The sequence below is a fragment of the Trichomycterus rosablanca genome, chromosome 12 (assembly GCF_030014385.1).
Source record: "Trichomycterus rosablanca isolate fTriRos1 chromosome 12, fTriRos1.hap1, whole genome shotgun sequence".
Classification (NCBI taxonomy): Eukaryota; Metazoa; Chordata; class Actinopteri; order Siluriformes; family Trichomycteridae; genus Trichomycterus; species Trichomycterus rosablanca.
Window position 1 is genome coordinate 2,617,018 of NC_085999.1, and position 25,483 is coordinate 2,642,500.

Consider the following 25,483-nt stretch of genomic DNA (forward strand, 5'->3'; position numbering starts at 1 on the left):
ACATATCTTGTGTTGGAACCATGATTCATGACAATCTGCTTTGTGCAACAGCTCTCCGAGGTGTAAGCACTCTTTTTAAACTGAAGAATAATTAGCAAATCTAATCTGCTGCAGATGTTTTGTTTTTAAACTGCAAATTACAGAGTGATTCCATAATTTTTTCCTCAGATTTGAGTGATTCCATATTTTTTTCCTCTACTTGATCTAAAAAAAGCAATTGTGACTGACCACAACTATTATATTTGTTTCTTTTTTTTATTGTTTCTTAATGCCAGAAGGTTGACATTTTGAAAAATGATAGTTTTGTGGCATGTCTGTGATTTATTTATTTTCTACAAAATTAAACAATTGACAGAACATCTTCCAAGAGTGGTGATTCCATAATTTTTGCCAGGGGTTGTAGAAGCACTTTGTAGTTCTACAATTACTGACTGTAGTCCATCTGTTTCTCTACATGCTTTGTTACTCCCTTTCATGCTGTTCTTCAATGGTCAGGACCCCCACAGGACCACCACGGAGCAGGTATTATTTAGGTGGTGGATCATTCTCAGCACTGCAGTGACACTGACATGGTGGTGGTGTGTTAGTGTGTGTTGTGCTGGTATGAGTGGATCAGACACAGCAGCGCTGCTGGAGTTTTTAAATACCGTGTCCACTCACTGTCCACTCTATTAGACACTCCTACCCGGTCCACCTTGTAGATGTAAAGTCAGAGACGATCGCTCACCTATTGCTGTTGTTTGAGTCGGTCATCTTCTAGACCTTCATCAGTGGTCACAGGACGCTGCCCACGGGGCGCTGTTGGCTGGATGTTTTTGGTTGGTGGACTATTCTCAGTCCAGCAGTGAGGTATTTAAAAACTCCAATACAACACACACTAACACACCACCACCATGTCAGTGTCACTGCAGAGCTGAGAATGATCCACCACCCAAATAATACCTGCTCTGTGGGGGTCCTGTGGGGGTCCTGACCATTGAAGAACAGGGTGAAAGGGGGCTAACAAAGCATGCAGAGAAAAAGATAGACTACAGTCAGTAATTGTAGAACTACAAAGTGCTTCTATATGGTAAGTGGAGCTGATAAAATGGACAGTGAGTGTAGAAACAAGGAGGTGGTTTTAATGTTATGGCTGATCGGTGTATATACTTTATTTATTCTCATTCATTACTTATTCATTTATCCACTTTTATTTACTTTTCATCACTGTAATTTTACACTAGTCTATACACTGTACAATCAGCATTATCTGTTTAATATTCTTTAACTTGTGTCTCCTCATTTCACTTATCTGGTCACTTCTGCACTTTAACTGTAATTAATAAATGTAAATAATCTCTATCTTGCACTTCTGATTAGATGCCACAGCATTTCATTGGCTCTGTTCTTGTACTCTGCACAATGACAATAAAGTTTAATCTAATCTAATCTAATCTAATCTAATGTAAAGCCAACAGCGCCCTGTGATCGGAAAGTGAGCACTGATAAAAGACTGAAGATTAAAATAAAATAAAATAGCTCTAGTCTCTAACTGTACACCTACAATAAATGCTAACAGTGTGTGTTCTTAATAAAGAGAACAATTATGTGCCATTGCAGTGCTGTGAATAGTCAACAACCCAAATATTATCTGGTCAGCGGTTCATTTTGATTGACAGATGGGGTACGGGGGACTTTTTACACTGTAGTTTATTAAATAAACAATACAGGTACGTACCAGATAGGTGTACTGATCAGTGCTTGGTGAGTTTATACATCATATATCATGCTATATATCATAACTATAACAATATAGACTGTAAAATGAAGTTATATATATATAGAATAAATAAAGAACTGGGCTATGGAGTGTAGGTGTCCCAGGTAATACAGCCCATCTGTTGTGAGGTTTGAATACATAATAATATAATAGTAACAGTTACCAAACAATCCTGTTTAACGTGACCGAATAAACAAGTGTTCCACACGCACTGCTGGATCAAGTGGATCGACATTCAGTCCCTTGGTGGTTCTTGCGGCCTGGTTTTGAGGTTTTGAGGGTGGAAATGAACGTGTGGCCGTACAGGAGATGCTGTTTGGAATTTATTTCATTGTAAAATACAAGCGAAGGCGTATTGAAACAGCTGGGCAGTGTGTGCACACAACGGACACACTGAACAAACACTGTGCTAACTCTGTACTGCGTTCAGTTCACTGTAGGGCCAAAAATGTACATACACCCAGGCCAAAGACTTTAACACTCATTTAATGCTATCATACATTTATTCTGGTAAATCAAATTAGAACATCTATGTTTGCTTACATGTGCATCCATTTAAAAACAACTGATTAGAGAGAGATTAATTTTAGCTTTAACTCATGGGTCAAAAGTTTACAGACAAGTTGACTCTTTAAACAGTCTAAATAAATTCAAGAGTTAATTATTGCCGCCAGTTATTTTTTGGCTCTTGATATTGATTGATTAAGGAAAACATCCAAGCAACTTAGCCAAGACTTTAGAAAGAAAGGGTGGATCACCACAAGTCTGGTTTCTCCATATATGTACCTTGGAAAAGTAATTTCCAAACAACTGAATGTATCAAGAGCAAAACTGTATGCCAGTCAAGTGACAGGATTGAATGGAGTTTGATCTAAAAGCTTTAAAATAAAAGCAAGGACAAAAATCCACACTTTTTTTTAACTCAGACACGAGCGATTACTCCTCCTCTCACCCTCACTGCTTATAACCACAATATAAAAGTGAGGAAACGTGAAGATCCCTCATATTTTAGCAAAGCTAGAAATAAATCCCGACTCTAAGACTCTAGAGCACGCTCATAAACGTTTGCACATGATCACCAGGACAATGTCCTAGCTTTTTGGATAGATATTATCAGACTCAGACTCAGATTCAGCTTTATTGTCATTCAACCACGTACATGATAGAATGAAATACAGTTACCCAGGCCTCGGTGTGTGTGTGACATGAATAAAATAAGAATAGACTAAAATAAGTAAAAAAAAATAGAATAAACTAAGAAACTAAAAAAGTACAAGTACATTTTACATTTGAAAGTATTGCACAAAAAACTGCAGCAGCTTATGTTGTCTAAAGTGCATATTTGCAAAAAAAAATTTTGCGCTGGGGGGCATTTTTTAACGGTGGTCATGGAACCCCCTGCCCCCCCTTTGATGGCACAGCTGAATGGCATCAGCCAGAAAAATAAAACCTGGTCAAACGTCATGACACAGTGATCCTAAGCAATTCTACACAGTTGTGACAAATTGGTGACCATGTTGGAGTGGCCATCACAAGTCCTGAGAAGGATCCTGTAGAAAATGTGTTCAAGCAAGGAGGCCAACAAACTCAACTGAACACCAGTCCTGGCATGGGAGTGGGCTAAAGTTACAGGAAAGTATTCTTAGAAGTTTGTGCAGGGCTTTGCTAAGTGGTTTATTAAAGTTTCACTAATGCGTATGAGCATGTTTTAGTGTAAATGTAAACAACTGATCCATTAAAAGTCTGACATAGTAATAAAAGCTAAAAGAAATGAATCTCATAACTAATTTAAATGTGTTTATGTGTAAATAAGGGCAATATGGCCACATTTATCTATCATGACGTGTGACGTTTCAGAGAGTTTTAAAGTAGTCAAGATGTACCGTATGTAAACTTTTAGCTTCAATTTTATCATTACCTTTGTTTTCTGTAAAACATGTCTATACATTTTACATGTAAAATTTAAAATTTGATCAACTCAGATTAACAGAGTGGATATCTAAATAAAGCCACAGCTTAAGCAGAAGTTAAAAGGGTATTTCTGTACAACGCCTTCTGTCGCAACAGTGTGTTCTGTACACTCATTTTGATCAGTCTCAACACAGATATACATAAATGTCATGATCACTGATGAACACAGCTGTGTACACAAGTGGAGAATATGAATGATCCTGTGGGTGAAGTTATGGGTGTTTCTGACACAGTTCACTGAAATGATTTTTTCCTCCTGACTGGTTCATGAGATGTTTAGGAACTAAACGTTTCCACAAAAGTTCACCGCCTCTGTCATTTTGCAACCTTGATTGACGCATCTATTAAAATTATGCGATATGTGAGTTACACCCTGTTAACATGTCTACAGTTGCAGCCATAGACCAACACTGACTGTCGCACTGAAGAGACTTTCAGTATAAAGCATCAGCTGTAGACCACTAGACCACTAGACCACTAGACTCTGGACCAGTTGAAATGCTTTAGAGATTTAGCCAAAAGTATGCAGCAGTCGTTTTGGATAAAAAAGTGTCTGCTAAATGCTGTAAATGTACATTTCAAAACACTGAGTGTTAATACGGAGTTGCTGCCTTTGCCCCCACATTTTTTGGGAACTATTTTGGTTCTGGTTTTCCTGGAATCCTGCAGTAACACACCCCAGACAGGATACCAGTCCATCCCAAGGTCTTGGTCAGCCCTCCTTCTTTAGACATAGCCATAGCCATAGCCAATGTATGAAGCACTGCTGGGGCTTCAAACACTAGTGGACTAACGTAGATTACCACTGCACCACCTATACGCCAAATAAATAAAACCTGAAATACATTAGTCTCCTAAAAATTATTTCTATGTCCTGTGGAATAAAGTACATGCACTAACTCACAAAACAAATAAATACATAAAAAGTGTAGAGTATTTGTTGAATAATGAATTTGAAAGTCTTTAGCCTGGATTTATGTAAACTTTTGGATTTATTGATTAAATTACTAGAGAATTATAAGACATCTAACTGAGATCTAAGAAACTAAGAAATATTTGTATAGTGCCCAGGTGCCGCAGTGGAATATTCCACTAGCACACCAGCGTCGATATTCTGAACTCCTCTGTTTGAAACTCGGCAATGCCACCGGTCGGCTGGGCGCCATCTAGCGTTTTTGCTAGGGCAGGATGACCGGACTATGTGGGTGGGGTCTTCTTCTGATTGGCAGATAGAGAGGCGCTTGTGCAGAATGCATGGGTGAAGTAGGGTTCCGCAAAGGGCTGCACGCAGGTCGGAGGAAGCGTGAGCTGCAACATACCCACCTCGACTGCAATCAGGGATCCACCAGCAGTGGAAGACAAACTGACTACGATAAATTGTGAGAAAATGGGAAAAAAATGCATAAATAAAATAGAAAAAAATTATATTTATAATATATATAACTACAAGGTTGAAGTGTTGGACATCAAGTAGCATTAAAAAGTGGAAGTTAATAAAGGAAATGAAGATTAAACATGATTAAAGTTTGTAGCTTCTCTTTTCTCTAACTTCCACAATTTAAAGTCATAATAATTGTGGGTTTTTTTACAATTATAAACTTTAAATAATTAAAACCTAAATTAGCTTGCTGACCTGTTATTAGAGACTGTTATTTAATTTAAAAAACCAATAATGAAAGAAAAATCTGTACATTTATGTATATTAGACAGAATCTTTCAGCGACTGTGCTGGGGAACACAAGTGAGCCGTGAAATCCCCTCTAAAGTTAAACATAAAATAGAGTCAAGACAGTTGTATGTGTTTTTTGTGTGTGTTTTAGTTTGTCGATTTTGATTATCTGAGCATTTCTATTATAGATATTTTGCTTATGTGGCTTCATCCATAAGTTCCTTACACAATGCCACGATAAACCAAGTCTAAATTCTATATAATATAAATGAGGTGATATATTCATTCACTATCTATGATATACAACTTCATAAAAAGGAATCATTAAAACCACTGATCATCTATTCTACTATCTTTTCAGGGTCCTAGTTGTGAAACTGACATCATGTCACAAGTCGAAGTAAAGACCGAAGTCCAAAAAGTCCTCAATAAAACCGCACCAGGATTACAGATATGGAGAGTGGAGGTGAGGGTGAAGCATGCACGCCTGCTTAGTCACGGCCATATATTTCAATTAAATCAGTGCTGTAGAATATACGATTGAATGCAAGAAAAATAACACATCTAATACACTTAACGTTATTAAAATGTCATTTAGTTTAGTAAATGTGTATATATTTACTAAAATTAGAATATGGGAAATTAAAAAACACATAATTAAATGCACCATAGCTTTTGCATGTGCTAAGTTGTTTTCTTTGTGTTAGATTTGGCAAATAAAAGTACTAAAGCTTTAAAATGTCTTTATTCCCTGTAAGAAATGACGTGATAGGCCGCTCAAGTGGCACAGCTGTAAAAACACATGCTGGAACACCAGAGCTGGTATCTCAAATACATCGTATCGAGTCTCAGCTCTGCTTGCCGTCTGGGCTGAGCAGCCACATGAACAACGATTGGCCTGTTGTTCAGATAGGGGTGACCTCTGCTGGCTGATTGATGGTGCCTGCACAGAGATGAGAAAAGAGTGCTCTCAGGGTGTGTCTCTCCGTACACAGGGCTGATCTGCACTGCACTCGTCAAAGTGTAGGTGACGAGATGCATACGGCTGCTGCCCACGTGTCGGAGGGGAATCAGTCAATCAGAGCAGGGATCGGCATTGGTGGAGAGGAAGCATGACGCAATCGGGCAATTGGACGCGCTAAAAAGGGAGAAAAAGGGGAAAAAATGCATAAAGAAAATATATATTAAAAAAATGATGTAATTTTTACTTCAAATCAACAAAAAAATCAACTTTAACTGGAATGTGATGATATGATGATGATGATTGATATGACAGACCTTTATTTTGTCTCGATCAGAAAATGGAAATGGTGCCATGTCCACCTAAAACGTATGGGCAGTTTTTTGAGGGAGACAGCTATCTAATACTACATGTAAGTATTTATTGTGTTTCAGTCACTTTCCATAAACCAAAATGTATATCTTAAAGAACAGTGATGCCTGGGACTGGCGTTGAGTTTTAAGATGTTTTTCCCATAAGGACGTTTGGGAAACCTGTTAATGCGTCCATGGTCCCGTGGAGCTGCATATATTTTAGTCTAATGTCAAATAATGAGGTTGTTTTTGACACTTAAACACTGAAAATGACACAAATATAATATAAAAACACTGAAATACAATAAAAATACAATAAAAGCTGCACTTTAGTTTTACTTCTTTATCGTTTCTTGACGCTTCTTAATGCTGGAGATGCTTGATGTTGGAATACTGTATTCCGCTCAGTACCGGCGCATTCACATGAGAAGTGGCAAAACAGCTTTTGTTGCTGTGTCGTTATTTACTATGAAGTGTGACAGCGGTGCACAAAACTTAACGTGACTTATTGTAGTAAAACAGCGAGTGAGGAATGTGATTAGTGGAGGAACTTATGAGCAGTAATAATGAAGAGAAGTTTAGTGCTCCTGTCTCCTTCTTTTACTACATTAAACCACGTTAAGCTTTATTTTTAACCAGAAGCGTTTTACACGCAGAAGAATTTCTCAGAAGCTCGAGCTGTAACACAAGTTTAAAAGTGAAACAGGGAGCTAAATCCAGATAAACACAGATATATGTGGAGCCTTCAGAATAAATTTAACAGTTACTCCACACAAATGCAGATTCGTCTCATATGAAAAAAACACGTTGAGTTTAAGGGTACAAATTTCTCGATGGGTGAAGGGTGTTGAGTTTCAAAGATTTTGAGTTTAGGGGACGTTGAGTTACAATATGTATGTGTGTATGTATAGTGTGTGTGTATTATAGTGTGTGTGTGTAGAGTGTATGTGTGTGTGTGTGTTTTGTGTATGTTTGTGTTTGTATGGTGTGTATGTGTGTGTATATATATATAGTACGTATGTATAGTGTGTGTGTTTGTATGGTGTGTATGTGTGTGTGATTATATATAGAGCGTGTGTATGTATAGTGTGTGTATTATAGTGTGTGTGTGGTGTATGTGTGTGTGTGTATATATTGTGTGTGTATCATAGTGTGTGTGTGTGTATATATATATATAGTACGTGTGTATGTATAGTGTGTGTGTATTTTAGTGTGTGTGTGTGTTTGTATGGTGTGTATGTGTGTGTATATATTGTGTGTGTGTGTGTATTATAGTGTGTGTGTGGTGTGTATGTGTGTGTATATATATATTGTGTGTGTGTATTATAGTGTGTGTGTGTGTGTGTGGTGTGTATGTGTGTGTGATTATATATAGAGCGTGTGTATGTATAGTGTGTGTATTATAGTGTGTGTGTGGTGTATGTGTGTGTGTGTATATATTGTGTGTGTATCATAGTGTGTGTGTGTTTGTATGGTGTGTTTGTGTGTGTATATATTGTGTGTGTGTGTATTATAGTGTGTGTGTGTGGTGTGTATGTGTGTGTATATATATACTGTATATTGTGTGTGTGTATTATAGTGTGTGTGTGTGTGTGTGGTGTGTATGTGTGTATTATAGTGTGTGTGTGTATTATAGTGAGTGTGTGTGTGTGGTGTGTATGTGTGTATTATAGTGAGTGTGTGTGTGTGTATGTGTGTGTATATACAGTATATATATATTGTGTGTGTGTGTATTATAGTGTGTGTGTGGTGTGTATGTGTGTGTATATATATACTGTATATTGTGTGTGTGTATTATAGTGTGTGTGTGTGTGTGTGGTGTGTATGTGTGTGTATTATAGTGTGTGTGTGTGGTGTGTGTGTGTGTGTGTATATATATACAGTGTATCACAAAAGTGAGTACACCCCTCACATTTCTGCAGATATTTAAGTATATCTTTTCATGGGACAACACTGACAAAATGACACTTTGACACAATGAAAAGTAGTCTGTGTGCAGCTTATATAACAGTGTAAATTTATTCTTCCCTCAAAATAACTCAATATACAGCCATTAATGTCTAAACCACCGGCAACAAAAGTGAGTACACCCCTTAGTGAAAGTTCCTGAAGTGTCGATATTTTGTGTGGCCACCATTATTTCCCAGAACTGCCTTAACTCTCCTGGGCATGGAGTTTACCAGAGCTTCACAGGTTGCCACTGGAATGCTTTTCCACTCCTCCATGACGACATCACAGAGCTGGCGGATATTCGAGACTTTGCGCTCCTCCACCTTCCGCTTGAGGATGCCCCAAAGATGTTCTATTGGGTTTAGGTCTGGAGACATGCTTGGCCAGTCCATCACCTTTACCCTCAGCCTCTTCAATAAAGCAGTGGTCGTCTTAGAGGTGTGTTTGGGGTCATTATCATGCTGGAACACTGCCCTGCGACCCAGTTTCCGGAGGGAGGGGATCATGCTCTGCTTCAGTATTTCACAGTACATATTGGAGTTCATGTGTCCCTCAATGAAATGTAACTCCCCAACACCTGCTGCACTCATGCAGCCCCAGACCATGGCATTCCCACCACCATGCTTGACTGTAGGCATGACACACTTATCTTTGTACTCCTCACCTGATTGCCGCCACACATGCTTGAGACCATCTGAACCAAACAAATTAATCTTGGTCTCATCAGACCGTAGGACATGGTTCCAGTAATCCATGTCCTTTGTTGACATGTCTTCAGCAAACTGTTTGCGGGCTTTCTTGTGTAGAGACTTCAGAAGAGGCTTCCTTCTGGGGTGACAGCCATGCAGACCAATTTGATGTAGTGTGTGGCTTATGGTCTGAGCACTGACAGGCTGACCCCCCACCTTTTCAATCTCTGCAGCAATGCTGACAGCACTCCTGCGCCTATCTTTCAAAGACAGCAGTTGGATGTGACGCTGAGCACGTGCACTCAGCTTCTTTGGACGACCAACGCGAGGTCTGTTCTGAGTGGACCCTGCTCTTTTAAAACGCTGGATGATCTTGGCCACTGTGCTGCAGCTCAGTTTCAGGGTGTTGGCAATCTTCTTGTAGCTTTGGCCATCTTCATGTAGCGAAACAATTCGTCTTTTAAGATCCTCAGAGAGTTCTTTGCCATGAGGTGCCATGTTGGAACTTTCAGTGACCAGTATGAGAGAGTGTGAGAGCTGTACTACTAAATTGAACACACCTGCTCCCTATGCACACCTGAGACCTAGTAACACTAACAAATCACATGACATTTTGGAGGGAAAATGACAAGCAGTGCTCAATTTGGACATTTAGGGGTGTAGTCTCTTAGGGGCGTACTCACTTTTGTTGCCGGTGGTTTAGACATTAATGGCTGTATATTGAGTTATTTTGAGGGAAGAATAAATTTACACTGTTATATAAGCTGCACACAGACTACTTTTCATTGTGTCAAAGTGTCATTTTGTCAGTGTTGTCCCATGAAAAGATATACTTAAGTTTCTGCAGAAATGTGAGGGGTGTACTCACTTTTGTGATACACTGTATATATAGTACGTGTGTATGTAGTGTGTGTATTATAGTGTGTGTGGGGTGTATGTGTGTGTGTGTATATATTGTGTGTGTGTGTATATATATATATACATAGTACGTGTGTATGTATAGTGTGTGTGTATTATAGTGTGTGTGTGTTTGTATTGTGTGTATGTGTGTGTGTATATATAATACGTGTGTATTATAGTGTGTGTGTGGTGTATGTGTGTGTATTATAGTGTGTGTGGTGTGTATGTGTGTGTATATATTGTGTGTGTTTATTATAGTGTGTGTGTGTGTGTGTGTGGTGTGTATGTGTGTGTGTATTATAGTGTGTATGGTGTGTGTGTGTGTGTGTGTGTATTATAGTGAGTGTGTGTGTACTCAAACTCAAACTCAAAAGAAGCTTTATTGGCATGACAAATAAGGACATTCGTATTGCCAAAGCAAGTTACAGGGAAATATAAAAATAAAAATAAGAAAAAACAAAAATATACAGAACAGTTACATGTGCAAAAAATATTATAAAATAGAATAAAATATTAATAAAAACAGTGCAAAATAATAACAATAAAAAGTATAATATTTACAATAATGAGGTAGTAAAACAATCAGTTTGTGCGTGTGTGTGTGTGTGTGTGTGTGTGTGTGTATGAGACATGGTCACCCACTGTCCCTCACCTGGTGGCAGGTGTGAGTATAGAGTGCTGCTAGTGTGCAGCTCTCTCTGTGCTCCCCCAGTAGGTGGGGCAGTTTGTCGGGGTCTGGGAGGGAGGTGAAGTTGGGGATGATGTTATTAAATTTAGGGAAGAATTGGGAGCGGATGTGGTGGTACTTGGTACACCGGGTGAGGAAGTGCAGCTCCGTCTCTACTGTACTGAGAGTGCAGTGCTGACACAACCTCTCCTCCCGGGGCAGCCAGGACCGGGTGTGTCGCCCCGTCTCCACGGCCAGGTCGTGTGCGCTCAGGTCGTGTGTATTATAGTGTGTATGTGTGTGTATGTGTGTGTGTGTATTATAGTGAGTGTGTGTGTGTACGGTAAGTGTGTGTGTGTGTGTGTGGGTGTTATTATATTTTATTATACAAAATGCTTTTATTCATTTTTTATAAAAAGCTTTATCCTGATCAGGGTCAGGGTGGGTCTGACCCTGGCCATAAGACAGGAATCACAGGGCATTACACACTCACCCAGATGAGCAGTTTGCCCCACAGTAGTTAGTTAGCAGAATATGTAGATGTTTTTAGATGTGCTGGAGTAAAACTGACTGTTCCAAATATCACACCCTTCTTACCAGACAAGAAAGACCAGCAGCTCCTTCAGCTATGACATCCACTACTGGCTGGGCAACTCGACCTCGGTGGATGAGCAGGGCGCAGTGGCTATTTACGCCACCCTGATGGACGATCACCTGGGGGGTGTGGCGGTGCAGCATCGGGAGACCCAGGGCTACGAGAGCCCCACATTTCAAGGCTACTTCAAACACGGCATCATGTAAGATCATATACAGTATTTTTTTATAATAGCAACAACAACACAGAAGCTGTAGTAACTCCCTAAGTCTTAATTATTGAGTCCACACAACTGTTTAATGCTACTTAGATTAAAAAATGACCAAAAACTGGTACTTTACAGTCCTTTTTTTAATCCTAATAAATTAAGTTTTAGAGAAAATTCACCCTGATACCTGGTACATCTAAAAATGTTTTTTTTGCTGTCTTTGTTCTGTCCCGTGGTTTTGAACCTCCAGATATTTGAATTATATTAAGCTAAAAGTATGAAACACCTTTTTTTTACTGCTAGTTACTCTAAGTGACTATTTAGAGCACAGTTTGGGGGCCAATATAAGCTACAGTAATAATTAGGGATGCTGGTATAAAAAAAATATATCATTGCTATTCACTCACTCACTTATTCACTGTCTTAACCACTTATCCAGTTAGGGTCATGGGGGGGGGGGGGGTGCTGTAGCCTATCCCAGCTTTTCAATGGACGCAAGTCGCACAGTAACACCCCGGACGGCCGCCGGTCCATCGCAGGGCAGACACACACACACATTAACACACACACCCATTCACCTATAGGGCAATTCAGTGTCTACAATTAACCTGACTGCATGTTTTTGGACCGTGGGAGGAAACCAGAGCTCCCGGAGGAAACCCACGCAGACACGGGGAGAACATGCAAACTCCGCACAGAAAGGACTCGGACCGCCCCGTCTGGGGATCGAACCCAGGACCTTCTTGCTGTAAGGCGACAGTGCTACCCACCGAGCCACCGTGCCGCCCCTATTAAATACAGAACATACTAGTTTATATCATTAATTCACTGTTATGAACCAAGATAAGTAAAAGATGCAAAGTGTGTCTAGCAGGCATAATTGGCGGTGCCTGCAGCAGACACGGTTCTGCTAGGGTGGGATGACCGGACTGTGTGGGTGGGGTCTTCAAACGCTGTGTAAGGACCCTGATTAGCAGATAGAGAGGTCTGTACAGAGTGCATGGGTGAAAAAGGCTTCCGCTAAGGGCTGCACATGTGTCGGAGGAGGCGTGAGCAGCTATATACTGCTATCGACTGCAATCGGGGATCCTCCAGCAGCGGAGGACAAATTGACTACACTAAATTAAGAGAAAATGGGAGATAATGCATAAATAAAATGGCTGAATGTATATACTGTAATCAACAGTTATACACATCAGATATACAGTGAGGAAAATAAGTATTTGATCCCCTGCTGATTTTGTAAGTTTACCCCCTTACAAAGACTTGAACAGTCTATAATTTTTATGGAAGGTTTATTTTAACAGAGAGAGACAGAATATCAACAAAAAATCCAGAAAAAAAAACATTAAATAAAAGTTATAAATTAATTTGTATTCAATTAAGGGAAATAAGTATTTGATCCCCTACCAACCAGCAAGAATTCTGACCCCCACAGACCGGTTATGTGCACAAAAGGCACACAAATTAGTCCTGTCCCTGTATAAAAGACTCCTGTCACAGAATCAGTTTCTTCCGTTCAAATCTCTCGACCACCATGAGCTATCAAAGGACGTCAGGGACAAGATTGTAGACCCGCACAAGGCTGGAATGGGCTACAAGACCATCAGCAAGAAGCTTGGTGAGAAAGAGACCACTGTTGGTGCGATCATTCGAAAATGGAAGAAATACAAGATCACAGTCAATCACCCTCACTCTGGAGCTCCATGCAAGATCTCACCTGGTGGGGTAAGAATGATTCTGAGAAAGGTGAGGTCAGCCCAGAATTACACGGGAGGAGCTTGTCAATGATCTCAAGGGAGCTGGGAGCACAGTCACCAAGAAAACCATTAGTAACACACTTCGCCGTAATGGATTGAGATCCTGCAGTGCCCGCAAAGTCCCTTTGCTCAAGAAGGCTCATGTACAGGCCCGTCTGAAGTTTGCCAATGAACACCTGAATGATTCAGAGAAAGCTTGGGAGAATGTGATATGGTCAGATGAGACCAAAATTGAGCTCTTTGGCATCAACTCCACTCGCCGTGTTTGGAGGCAGAGAAATGCCCGGTGGGGATGGTGTTCTTGGGGTCATATCCAGCATTTCTCTGCTCCCAGCTCCCTTGAGATCATTGACAAGCTCCTTCCGTGTAATTCTGGGCTGACCTCACCTTTCTCAGAATCATTCTTACCCCACGAGGTGAGATCTTGCATGGAGCTCCAGAGTGAGGGTGATTGACTGTTGTGATCTTGTATTTCTTCCATTTTCGAATGATCGCACCAACAGTGGTCTCTTTCTCACCAAGCTTCTTGCTGATGGTCTTGTAGCCCATTCCAGCCTTGTGCAGGTCTACAATCTTGTCCCTGACGTCCTTTGATAGCTCTTTGGTCTTGCCCATGGTGGTCGAGAGATTTGAATGGAAGAAACTGATTCTGTGACAGGAGTCTTTTACACAGGGACAGGACTAATTTGTGTGCCTTTTGTGCACATAACCGGTCTGTGGGGGTCAGAATTCTTGCTGGTTGGTAGGGGATCAAATACTTATTTCCCTTAATTGAATACAAATTAATTTATAACTTTTATTTAATGTTTTTTTTCTGGATTTTTTGTTGATATTCTGTCTCTCTCTGTTAAAATAAACCTTCCATAAAAATTATAGACTGTTCAAGTCTTTGTAAGGGGGTAAACTTACAAAATCAGCAGGGGATCAAATACTTATTTTCCCCACTGTATGGACAGGCTAAAACACAAGAATATACAAATCAAGAATGAACACTCATTACAATGAAGAGGAACAGGGTGTGGTCCATGATCTGAAGTCTGGGGAGTTAAAGTAATAAAATTATATAACACTTATATAAATTATCATGTTACTAACATACCACCTTCTATGATCATAGCACTACAAATTTACCATGAAACTGAAGTAAATGTCAGGTGGATAAAATTCTGCTTTCTGAATAGTTTCTGAATGCAGGTTTAGATGAGATAGAAGAAGGTAAAATAACCATATTATTATGCACTGTGCTTTGTTTACCACAGTTATAAGAAGGGTGGAGTCGCGTCGGGGATGAAGCAAGTGGAAACTAACACATACAACGTCCGCAGATTGCTGCACGTCAAAGGCAAGAAGCATGTGGTGGCCGGGGAGGTGAGATAAGCTCGGTCGACAGCTTAACACAGGAAGTTGAAAGTGTTAATAAACAACCCTTCCAGTAAAGATATATACAGTGTATCACAAAAGTGAGTACACCCCTCACATTTCTGCAAATATTTTATTATATCTTTTCATGGGACAACACTATAGACATGAAACTTGGATATAACTTAGAGTAGTCAGTGTACAGCTTGTATAGCAGTGTAGATTTACTGTCTTCTGAAAATAACTCAACACACAGCCATTAATGTCTAAATAGCTGGCAACATAAGTGAGTACACCCCACAGTGAACATGTCCAAATTGTGCCCAAATGTGTCGTTGTCCCTCCCTGGTGTCATGTGTCAAGGTCCCAGGTGTAAATGGGGAGCAGGGCTGTTAAATTTGGTGTTTTGGGTACAATTCTCTCATACTGGCCACTGGATATTCAACATGGCACCTCATGGCAAAGAACGCTCTGAGGATGTGAGAAATAGAATTGTTGCTCTCCACAAAGATGGCCTGGGCTATAAGAAGATTGCTAACACCCTGAAACTGAGCTACAGCATGGTGGCCAAGGTCATACAGCGGTTTTCCAGGACAGGTTCCACTCGGAACAGGCTTCGCCAGGGTCGACCAAAGAAGTTGAGTCCACGTGTTCGGCGTCATATCCAGAGGTTGGCTTTAAAAAATAGACACATGAGTGCTGCCAGCATTGCTGCAGAGGTTGAAGACGTGGGAGGTCAGCCTGTCAGTGCTCAGACCATACGCCGCACACTGCATCAACTCGGTCTGCATGGTCGTCATCCCAGAAGGAAGCTGACGCACAAGAAAGCCCGCAAACAGTTTGCTGAAGACAAGCAGTCCAAGAACATGGATTACTGGAATGCCCTGTGGTCTGACGAGACCAAGATAAACTTGTTTGGCTCAGATGGTGTCCAGCATGTGTGGCGGCGCCCTGGTGAGAAGTACCAAGACAACTGTATCTTGCCTACAGTCAAGCATGGTGGTGGTAGCATCCTGGTCTTGGGCTGCATGAGTGTTGCTGGCACTGGGGAGCTGCAGTTCATTGAGGGAAACATGAATTCCAACATGTACTGTGACATTCTGAAACAGAGCATGATCCCCTCCCTTCCAAAACTGGGCCTCATGGCAGTTTGCAACAGGATAACGACCCCAAACACAACCTCCAAGATGACAACTGCCTTGCTGAGGAAGCTGAAGGTAAAGGTGATGGACTAAACCCAATTGAGCACCTGTGGCGCATCCTCAAGTGGAAGGTGGAGGAGTTCAAGGTGTCTAACATCTACCAGCTCCGTGATGTCATCATGGAGGAGTGGAAGAGGATTCCAGTAGCAACCTGTGCAGCTCTGGTGAATTCCATGCCCAGGAGGGTTAAGGCAGTGCTGGATAATAATGGTGGTCACACAAAATATTGACACTTTGGGCACAATTTGGACATGTTCACTGTGGGGTGTACTCACTTATGTTGCCAGCCATTTAGACATTAATGGCTGTGTGTTGAGTTATTTTCAGAAGACAGTAAATCTACACTGCTATACAAGTTGTACACTGACTACTCTAAGTTATATCCAAGTTTTGTTTCTATAGTGTTGTCCCATGAAAAGATATAATAAAATATCTGCAGAAATGTGAGGGGTGTACTCACTTTTGTGATACACTGTATATATATAAAGCAACATGACACAGCTTTTTATTTTTAACATATTACTACTTTACTTTAATATATTATGACTTTATTCTGAATAAAAAATTTTAAATTTTCCATTTCTACTTTTTACTTCAACATTCATAGTAGTTATCTATAGCTTAACTACTTAACCATCACTTAACAATTGAAGTTAGAATAGTTAATATATTTTGTAATTAAAACCAGTAATTTGGGTGGCACGGTGGCTCAGTGGGTAGCACCGTTCGGGCGCATTCACATGAGAAGCGCCAAGACTCGCTTGCCTTGAGCGCTGTGGTAAAACGGCATCAAAGTGCGAATATGAGACGAATCTGCATTAGTGTGGAATAACCAGTGTTACAGCTCCACATGTATCTGTGTTTATCTGGATTTTCACTTTTAAACTTGTGTTATAGCTCGAGCTTCTGAGAAACTGTGAGAATCAGAATCAGCTTCTCCCAGAGTCTAAAACGCTTCTGGTTGAAAATAAAGCTTAACGTGGTCTAATGTAGTAAAAGAAGGAGACAGGAGCACTAAACTTCTCTTCATTATTACTGCTCATAAGTTCCTCCACTAATCACATTCCTCACTCGCTGTTTTACTACAATAAGTCACGGTAAGCGTTGTACGTACGGCCTGAGTTGCTTTTACCACCTCGTATCAAACAGTTCGTCTCATTGGAGGAGCTTTGAAAAGGTCAGCGGCAAACCAGGTCAAACTTTAATCAGGTGAACTTTGAGAGGCGTGGCAAGTGCAAAAATCTCCAGCGCAACGTAGCAAAATTGCATGGTGCACATCGCTGAAAGAAGTAGATGCACCCTAACATCACAGCAAGAAGGTCCTGAATTCTCTTCGCAGGCGGGGCGGTCCGGGTCCTTTCTGTGTGGAGCTTGCATGTTCTCCCTGTGTCTGTGAGGCTTTCCTCCAAAAAATGCAACAAAGTTAATTTTAGTTAGTAAAATTGACCTAGTTATGAATGTGTGTGTGTGCGTTTTTTACAGGTTTGTAATCAACTGCACTGGTGACTGAACTAATATCCACCAATGTCTAGTTTGCATTCATTCATTTATTCATTTTCTTAACCGCTTATCCAATTAAGGTCACAGGGGGGTGCTGGAGCCTATCCCAGCTTTTTAATGGGCGCAAGGCACACAGCAACACCCTGGACGGGACGCCAGTCCATCGCAGAGCAGACACAGACACACACACACATTCACCTATAGGGCAATTCAGTGTCTTCAGTTAACCTGACTGCATATTTTTGGACTGTGGGAGGAAACTGGAGCTCCCTGAGGAAACCCATGCAGATACGGAAAGAACATGCAAACTCCGCACAGAAAGGACCTGGACCGCCCTGCTGTGAGGCGACAGTGCTACCCGCCGAGCCACCATGCCGCCCTAGTTTGCATTTAGTAGATTGTATTTTAGGGCATCCCAGAAAGAAAACGTCCTCACATGCAGTGTTTTGCTGTGCGTTCAGGTGGATATGAGCTGGAACAGCTTTAATAATGGTGACGTTTTCCTGCTGGACCTGGGAAATCTCATCATACAATGGAACGGCCCACAGAGCAATCGCATGGAGAGGCTGAGGGTAAACCAGTACAGCTAATTAAACAAGAAATACTCTTAATACTGAACACACGACTATTCATTCAATATTCATTTGCTTTTCTAATAGGGAATGAATCTGGCGAAGGATGTCCGGGACCGAGAGAGAGGCGGCCGTGCACAGATCACTGTGGTGGAAGGAGATGACGAGCAATCTTCTGGGGAGGCCATGAAACTAATGATCCAGGCTTTGGGACAAAAGGGGAACATTAAAGATCCGATTCCAGATGAGGTGGTGGACGAAAAACTGAAATCCAGCATCAAACTCTTTCAGTAAGAACAAAAACACTCGTGCATATAATGTATGAAATGTGGGTTTAATTTACACACCTTAATGTAAACAACACGTACAATTCTCTGTCATATTTCAATAGGAGATAGGTCTGAATTGCTGGCAGGCCAGTCTAGCACCAGTGGATTGACATTTTTATCACTGTCTGCTTAAAGTAAATGTGAAAATCACCCATTTCTGTTTTACGCCCATTATACAAACCTAGTGATAAATAAACACGCTAGCCAAATCGTTCTGAAATCATGAGCTCTCGGGTTCGAATAAATATATATTTATACACCGACTAGGCATAACATTATGACCACTGCGGTTGAAGTGAATAACGCTGGTGGTCTGATGAATCACATTTTCTTTTACATCACGTGGATGGCCGGGTGCGTGTGCGTCGCTTACCTGGGGAACACACGGCACCAGGATGCACTATGGGAAGAAGGTGAGTCGGCGGAGGCAGTGTGATGCTCTGGGCGACGTTCTGCTGGCAAACCTTGGGTCCTGCCATCCATGTGGATGTTACTTTGACACATACCACCTACCTAAGCATTGTTGCAGACCATGTTCACCCTTTCATGGAGACGGTTCCCTGATGGCTGTGGCCTCTTTCGGCAGGATGATGCTCCCTGCTACAAAGCTAATATGCTTCAGGAACGGTTTGAGGAGCACAACAACCAGTTTGAGGTGTTGACTTGACCTCCAAATTCCCCAGATCTCAATCCAATCGAGCATCTGTGGGACGTGCTGGAACAAACAAGTCCGATCCATGGAGGCCCCACCTCACAACTTACAGGAGTTAAAGGATCTGCTGCTGACATCTTGGTGCCAGATACCACAGAACACCTTCAGGGGTCTAGTGGAGTCCATGCCTTGATGGGTCAGGGCTGTTTTGGCAGCAAAACGTGGACCAACACAATATTAGGAAGGTGGTCATATATACTGTACATGTCAGCACTAAAATGTCAGCATATGTTGGTCAGTATTTCAGATGCTGAAGGTAACCTGGTTGTACAGGAGGTGGCTGTGAAACCACTAACACAAGACCTTCTCAACCCAGAGGTAAGAAACTGACCTTAACAATAATCCATATCATACTGATTAATGTGTTATATTTACGTTTGTTTACATGTATGCAAACCTTGTGTGAGCACCGCTGTCATAGACACACTATTTTAAGACAGAAGTTGAAGTGAAAGAAGCCACTAGGTTAAAAGATACTGCTGAACTTACACTGATCAGCCATAGGATAAAAACCACCTCCTTGTTTCTACACTCACTGTCCATTTTATCAGCTCCACTTACCATATAGAAGCACTTTGTAGCTCTACAATTACTGACTGTAGTCCATCTGTTTCTCTGCATACTTTGTTAGCCCCCTTTCATGCTGTTCTTCAATGGTCAGGACCCCCACAGGACCACCACAGAGCAGGTATTATTCAGGTGATGGATCATTCTCAGCACTGCAGTGACACTGACATGGTGGTTTTTAAATACCGTGTCCACTCACTGTCCACTCGATTAGACACTCCTACCTACAGTAGTCGGTCCACCTTGTAGATGTAAAGTCAGAGACGATCGCTCATCTATTGCTGCTGTTTGAGTCGGTCATCTTCTAGATCTTCATCAGAGGTCACAGGGCGCTGCCCACGGGGCGCTGTTGGCTGGATGTTTTTGGTTGGTGGACTGTTCTCAGTCCAGTGTCTAACAGTGAGGTGTTTAAAAACTCCAGCAGCGCTGCTGTGTCTGATCCACTCATACCAGCACAACACACACTAACACACCACCACCATGTCAGTGTCACTGCAGTGCTGAGAATGATCCACCACCTAAATAATACCTGCTCTGTGGGGGTCCTAACAAAGCATGAAGAGAAACAGATGGACTACAGTCAGTAATTGTAGAACTACAAAGTGCTTCTATATGGTAATTGGAGCTGATAAAATGGACAGTGAGTGTAGAAACAAGGAGGTGGTTTTAATGTTATGGCTGATCGGTGTATTTTACTCTTTATTAAAAGTAATTTAGAAACATGAAAGAATTCTCAGAAACAAAAACAACAACCGTGTATAAAGTCAGTGCTAACACAAACGGCTCTAACGTTGCTCAAAAGTAAAGACAAAAAAGCTCTATATCTGTCATAAAACTTTAAGGATCATAAAATAATAAGCAGTGAGATAAAACGCTGCCCTGAACAGTGCTATCATTGTAAAGCTACATCACAGAGATTAGCATTAGCGAGATAACTGGGGGGAAGTAAAAGAACCGAACTTCTGCTTTAGGGCAGCGCAGTAGTGTCAAAAGTCAAAGCGTAACACTGTGGTCATGTGTGGAAGCAAAGGGCAGATTTAAAAACGAGACAGGGAAGCAGAACCGATACAAGAAATGCCACTCGAGTTAGCATTTATTAATTCAGATGTGTTTGTTTATGACTAAGTGTTGACACCACAGCTTTGTATACTGATGTGGGTGTGGTGTCTCAGTAATGGGGTTCTGTAACATGACTTTGCCCAGTAGAGGGGGGCACAGTAGCACATGTGACTGACATGACACTTTTATGCCTCCTGAGTATTATTCCTCTCCAGGTCGGAGTTTTTCTATTTATCACGGTTTCTCCCTCTCAGACTTGCCAGCTCCTTTACTGACAAACCAGTCAGGTTTTCCACTGGCGTGCGATGCCAGCACACGTATCCCAGTTTCCCAGTGCTTTCTCTGTCGCCGTCTCTGTCCTAAGAAAGTCTTTGGTACCCCAGACAGTCAGACTGTTTAACATGTACACACTGACACTTCTGCTATATTCATAATTATATGTCTATATTGGTTATAATCTGATTCTATGTATCTGTCTATCTATCTATCTATCTATCTGTAAATCTGTCTGTCTGTCTGTCTGTCTGTCTGTCTGTCTGTCTATCTATCTATCTGTAAATCTGAATAACTATCTATCTATCTATCTATCTATCTATCTATCTATCTATCTATCTATCTATCTATCTGTCTATCTATCTATCTATCTACAGTGTATCACAAAAGTGAGTACACCCCTCACATTTCTGCAAATATTTTATTATATCTTTTCATGGGACAACACTATAGAACTAAAACTTGGATATAACTTAGAGTAGTCAGTGTACAACTTGTATAGCAGTGTAGATTTACTGTCTTCTGAAAATAACTCAACACACAGCCATTAATGTCTAAATAGCTGGCAACATAAGTGAGTACACCCCACAGTGAACATGTCCAAATTGTGCCCAAAGTGTCAATATTTTGTGTGACCACCATTATTATCCAGCACTGCCTTAACCCTCCTGGGCATGGAATTCACCAGAGCTGCACAGGTTGCTACTGGAATCCTCTTCCACTCCTCCATGATGACATCACGGAGCTGGTGGATGTTAGACACCTTGAACTCCTCCACCTTCCACTTGAGGATGCGCCACAGGTGCTCAATTGGGTTTAGTCCATCACCTTTACCTTCAGCTTCCTCAGCAAGGCAGTTGTCATCTTGGAGGTTGTGTTTGGGGTCGTTATCCTGTTGGAAAACTGCCTTGAGGCCCAGTTTTCGAAGGGAGGGGATCATGCTCTGTTTCAGAATGTCACAGTACATGTTGGAATTCATGTTTCCCTCAATGAACTGCAGCTCCCCAGTGCCAGCAACACTCATGCAGCCCAAGACCATGATGCTACCACCACCATGCTTGACTGTAGGCAAGATACAGTTGTCTTGGTACTTCTCACCAGGGTGCCGCCACACATGCTGGACACCATCTGAGCCAAACAAGTTTATCTTGGTCTCGTCAGACCACAGGGCATTCCAGTAGTCCATGTTCTTGGACTGCTTGTCTTCAGCAAACTGTTTGCGGGCTTTCTTGTGCGTCAGCTTCCTTCTGGGATGACGACCATGCAGACCGAGTTGATGCAGTGTGCGGCGTATGGTCTGAGCACTGACAGGCTGACCTCCCACGTCTTCAACCTCTGCAGCAATGCTGGCAGCACTCATGTGTCTATTTTTTAAAGCCAACCTCTGGATATGACGCCGAACACGTGGACTCAACTTCTTTGGTCGACCCTGGCGAAGCCTGTTCCGAGTGGAACCTGTCCTGGAAAACCACTGTATGACCTTGGCCACCATGCTGTAGCTCAGTTTCAGGGTGTTAGCAATCTTCTTATAGCCCAGGCCATCTTTGTGGAGAGCAACAATTCTATTTCTCACATCCTCAGAGAGTTCTTTGCCATGAGGTGCCATGTTGAATATCCAGTGGCCAGTATGAGAGAATTGTACCCAAAACACCAAATTTAACAGCCCTGCTCCCCATTTACACCTGGGACCTTGACACATGACACCAGGGAGGGACAACGACACATTTGGGCACAATTTGGACATGTTCACTGTGGGGTGTACTCACTTATGTTGCCAGCTATTTAGACATTAATGGCTGTGTGTTGAGTTATTTTCAGAAGACAGTAAATCTACACTGCTATACAAGCTGTACACTGACTACTCTAAGTTATATCCAAGTTTCATGTCTATAGTGTTGTCCCATGAAAAGATATAATGAAATATTTGCAGAAATGTGAGGGGTGTACTCACTTTTGTGATACACTGTATCTATCTGTAAATCTGAATATCGATCGATCGATCGATCTATCTGTAAATCTGTCTGTCTGTCTGTCTGTCTGTCTGTCTGTCTGTCTATCTATCTATCTATCTATCGATCGATCTTTCAGGCCTCATGACAGAACCACCCTGGGAGAGCGAATTGTCCCAGAGGTGACGCGATGTCCTTTTTAGGGTTACCTATATTTTCTTTATTCAGAGAACTAGAGCAGCCAGTCAAATGGTGACGACCAGTGACAATCAGTTCTGCGCTATCCCTCTACTGTGGGCTGCGGGCATCTTTGTGTTTTTCATTTGTTACTTTGTCTGTGTCCCATTTTTGTTTTTACTTTTTAGCCACAGTATTGTTCTACCTTGGTCTAACATCTTGCACTAGGATTTATTGTTTCATCTTTACTTAACGCTTTACTCATGAGGCGTTTCGCCTGTCACAATTTAATTTTGCTCTGATTTACTTAGACCGGTGCAGCCACAGAGACCAGATTCTTTTTCGCATGAGCATGTTTCACGTTCAGCTTCGAGAACTTTGCCAGTTATTACAAATATCTGACTGACCTTTTTATTTAATGTCACAGTGCTATAAATTCATACAACAAATAAACGAATGGATTTTACTTCTAAATGTAGCAAAGAAATTAGAAGGTAACTCACACAGGCATGGAAATAATGTCAATCTTCAGAAAGACAGTGACACCCAGACTACCAGCAAACTATTTAGCAATATTTTAAATATGATCTGCACAGCAAGTTTAATAATCGATAATTGCCCGCCTCAGAATGGCAAAACGGTAAGCATTAACCATGATTACTGATCTTGTGCTGTATCTAATCCCTGTGACAGGACTGCTATTTACTGGATCAGGGTGGAATACAGATCTTTATCTGGAAGGGAAGGAAGTCATCAAAAAGGGAAAGGACGGAATCAGTGGAGAAAGCCGAGGTAAGATTAATCTCTGCTTCATGCCCAATTGTCATTTTTCTCAATCAATCTTCACTTAATTACAAATGAAACTGCTTATATTCTGTACTAAAGAAACCTTTTTCTTATAATGTTTTCACCCTAAGGCGTACAAGAAGGCCAAAGGCTATCCTCCGTCCACGTACGTGGAGATGGTGAACGATGGCTCCGAGTCCTCTGTGTTCAAGCAGCTCTTTCAGAAATGGACAGTCAAGGGTCAGACCAGCGGAATAGGCTCTACACACACAGTGGGCAAAATAGGTCAGCACTGCTGAAGTATTCAAGATAAACATTGTACCAGCTATATAACTGTGGTTTTATTTGCTTTGTGTAGATAAACAGCTAATCATAATTCTGCTCTTTATTTCTTCTATAGCCAAGGTCGAGCAGATAAAGTTCGACGCCACATCAATGCACGCCAGACCTGATATAGCAGCCCAGCAGAAAATGGTGGACGATGGTTCTGGTGAAGCAGAGGTTAGGAATTAATATAATAAACCTTAAAGTGGAATTCGGACACTGGATCAGAAAGTGAATTGTGCATTTAGAGGTTCTGACCTGATGGAAACCTCTGCTTTGCTTTTAAACCCCTTTTAAATGTTTTCTTCATGTGGGGAAATCCTTTAAGGTTCTATATAGAATTAAGCAAGTCACTGATAAAAAATTTTTACATTTCTTGCTTGGATAGCAGAATAAAGTCATACCATTCTGATAAACTGGTAGAGAGCCATGACTTTCAAATTGTGACACATGGCAATGCTGCCTACGCTTATATTATTATTACTACAACTGAGTATTACATGAATGCAGCCCACAAGATTGAAAATGTTAGTCATCACAAGAGCACATAATGACTAATACTAATAAAAAACATTTAAAAAAATTATTTCTACATGAGGCCCTTAAAATCTGCTTTAATATATATATTTTTAAGAATAGATTACTTATATTAATATTATAATTGTAAGTAGGCGCTTTGGTGGCACAGCTATGGCATACCTAAAGTACACTCACCTACTACTGCTAATTAGAGGATCCAGGGTTCGAATTTCAGTCCAGTACATGTCTGGTTAATATCTGTGAGGCCGAAACAGCCTAGCCATTAGGATGCAGATCAGATCTGCTGTGGAATTCCCTGGATGGATGGATGGATGGATGGATGGATGGAATGATAGATAGATAGATAGATAGATAGATAGATAGATAGATAGATAGATAGATAGATAGATAGACAGACAGACAGACAGACAGACAGACAGACAGACAGACAGACAGACAGTTGGACCACAGCTCACATTAGACAAACAACTTGTTACGTACATACAACATCCACTGACTATATGGCCAAAAGTATATGGCAACCACTTGTAATGATTGAATTTAGAGATTTAAGCCACACTCCTTGCTATAATGTGTATAAAATTAATTATATAAAAATTAACAGTATGCTTCCACATTGAGGCAACAGCTTAAAGATGGACCTTTTCTGTAC

General features: G+C 41.1%; 1 protein-coding gene across 2 annotated transcripts in view; it reads left to right on the plus strand.

Moving 5' to 3' along the window:
• The first annotated feature begins 5,784 nt into the window (after positions 1–5,784).
• The window catches only part of vil1 (villin 1), a 25,687-nt gene continuing 5,988 nt past the window's right edge, over positions 5,785–25,483 (plus strand). For both annotated transcript variants that reach the window (XM_063005437.1, XM_063005436.1), the window contains exons 1-10: positions 5,785–5,865; positions 6,698–6,772; positions 11,520–11,716; positions 14,742–14,850; positions 18,005–18,115; positions 18,203–18,405; positions 19,396–19,474; positions 23,875–23,973; positions 24,099–24,252; positions 24,368–24,468. In XM_063005437.1, coding sequence (XP_062861507.1) covers positions 5,785–5,865; positions 6,698–6,772; positions 11,520–11,716; positions 14,742–14,850; positions 18,005–18,115; positions 18,203–18,405; positions 19,396–19,474; positions 23,875–23,973; positions 24,099–24,252; positions 24,368–24,468 — 1,209 coding nt within the window. The remainder of the gene's footprint in view (positions 5,866–6,697; positions 6,773–11,519; positions 11,717–14,741; positions 14,851–18,004; positions 18,116–18,202; positions 18,406–19,395; positions 19,475–23,874; positions 23,974–24,098; positions 24,253–24,367; positions 24,469–25,483) is intronic.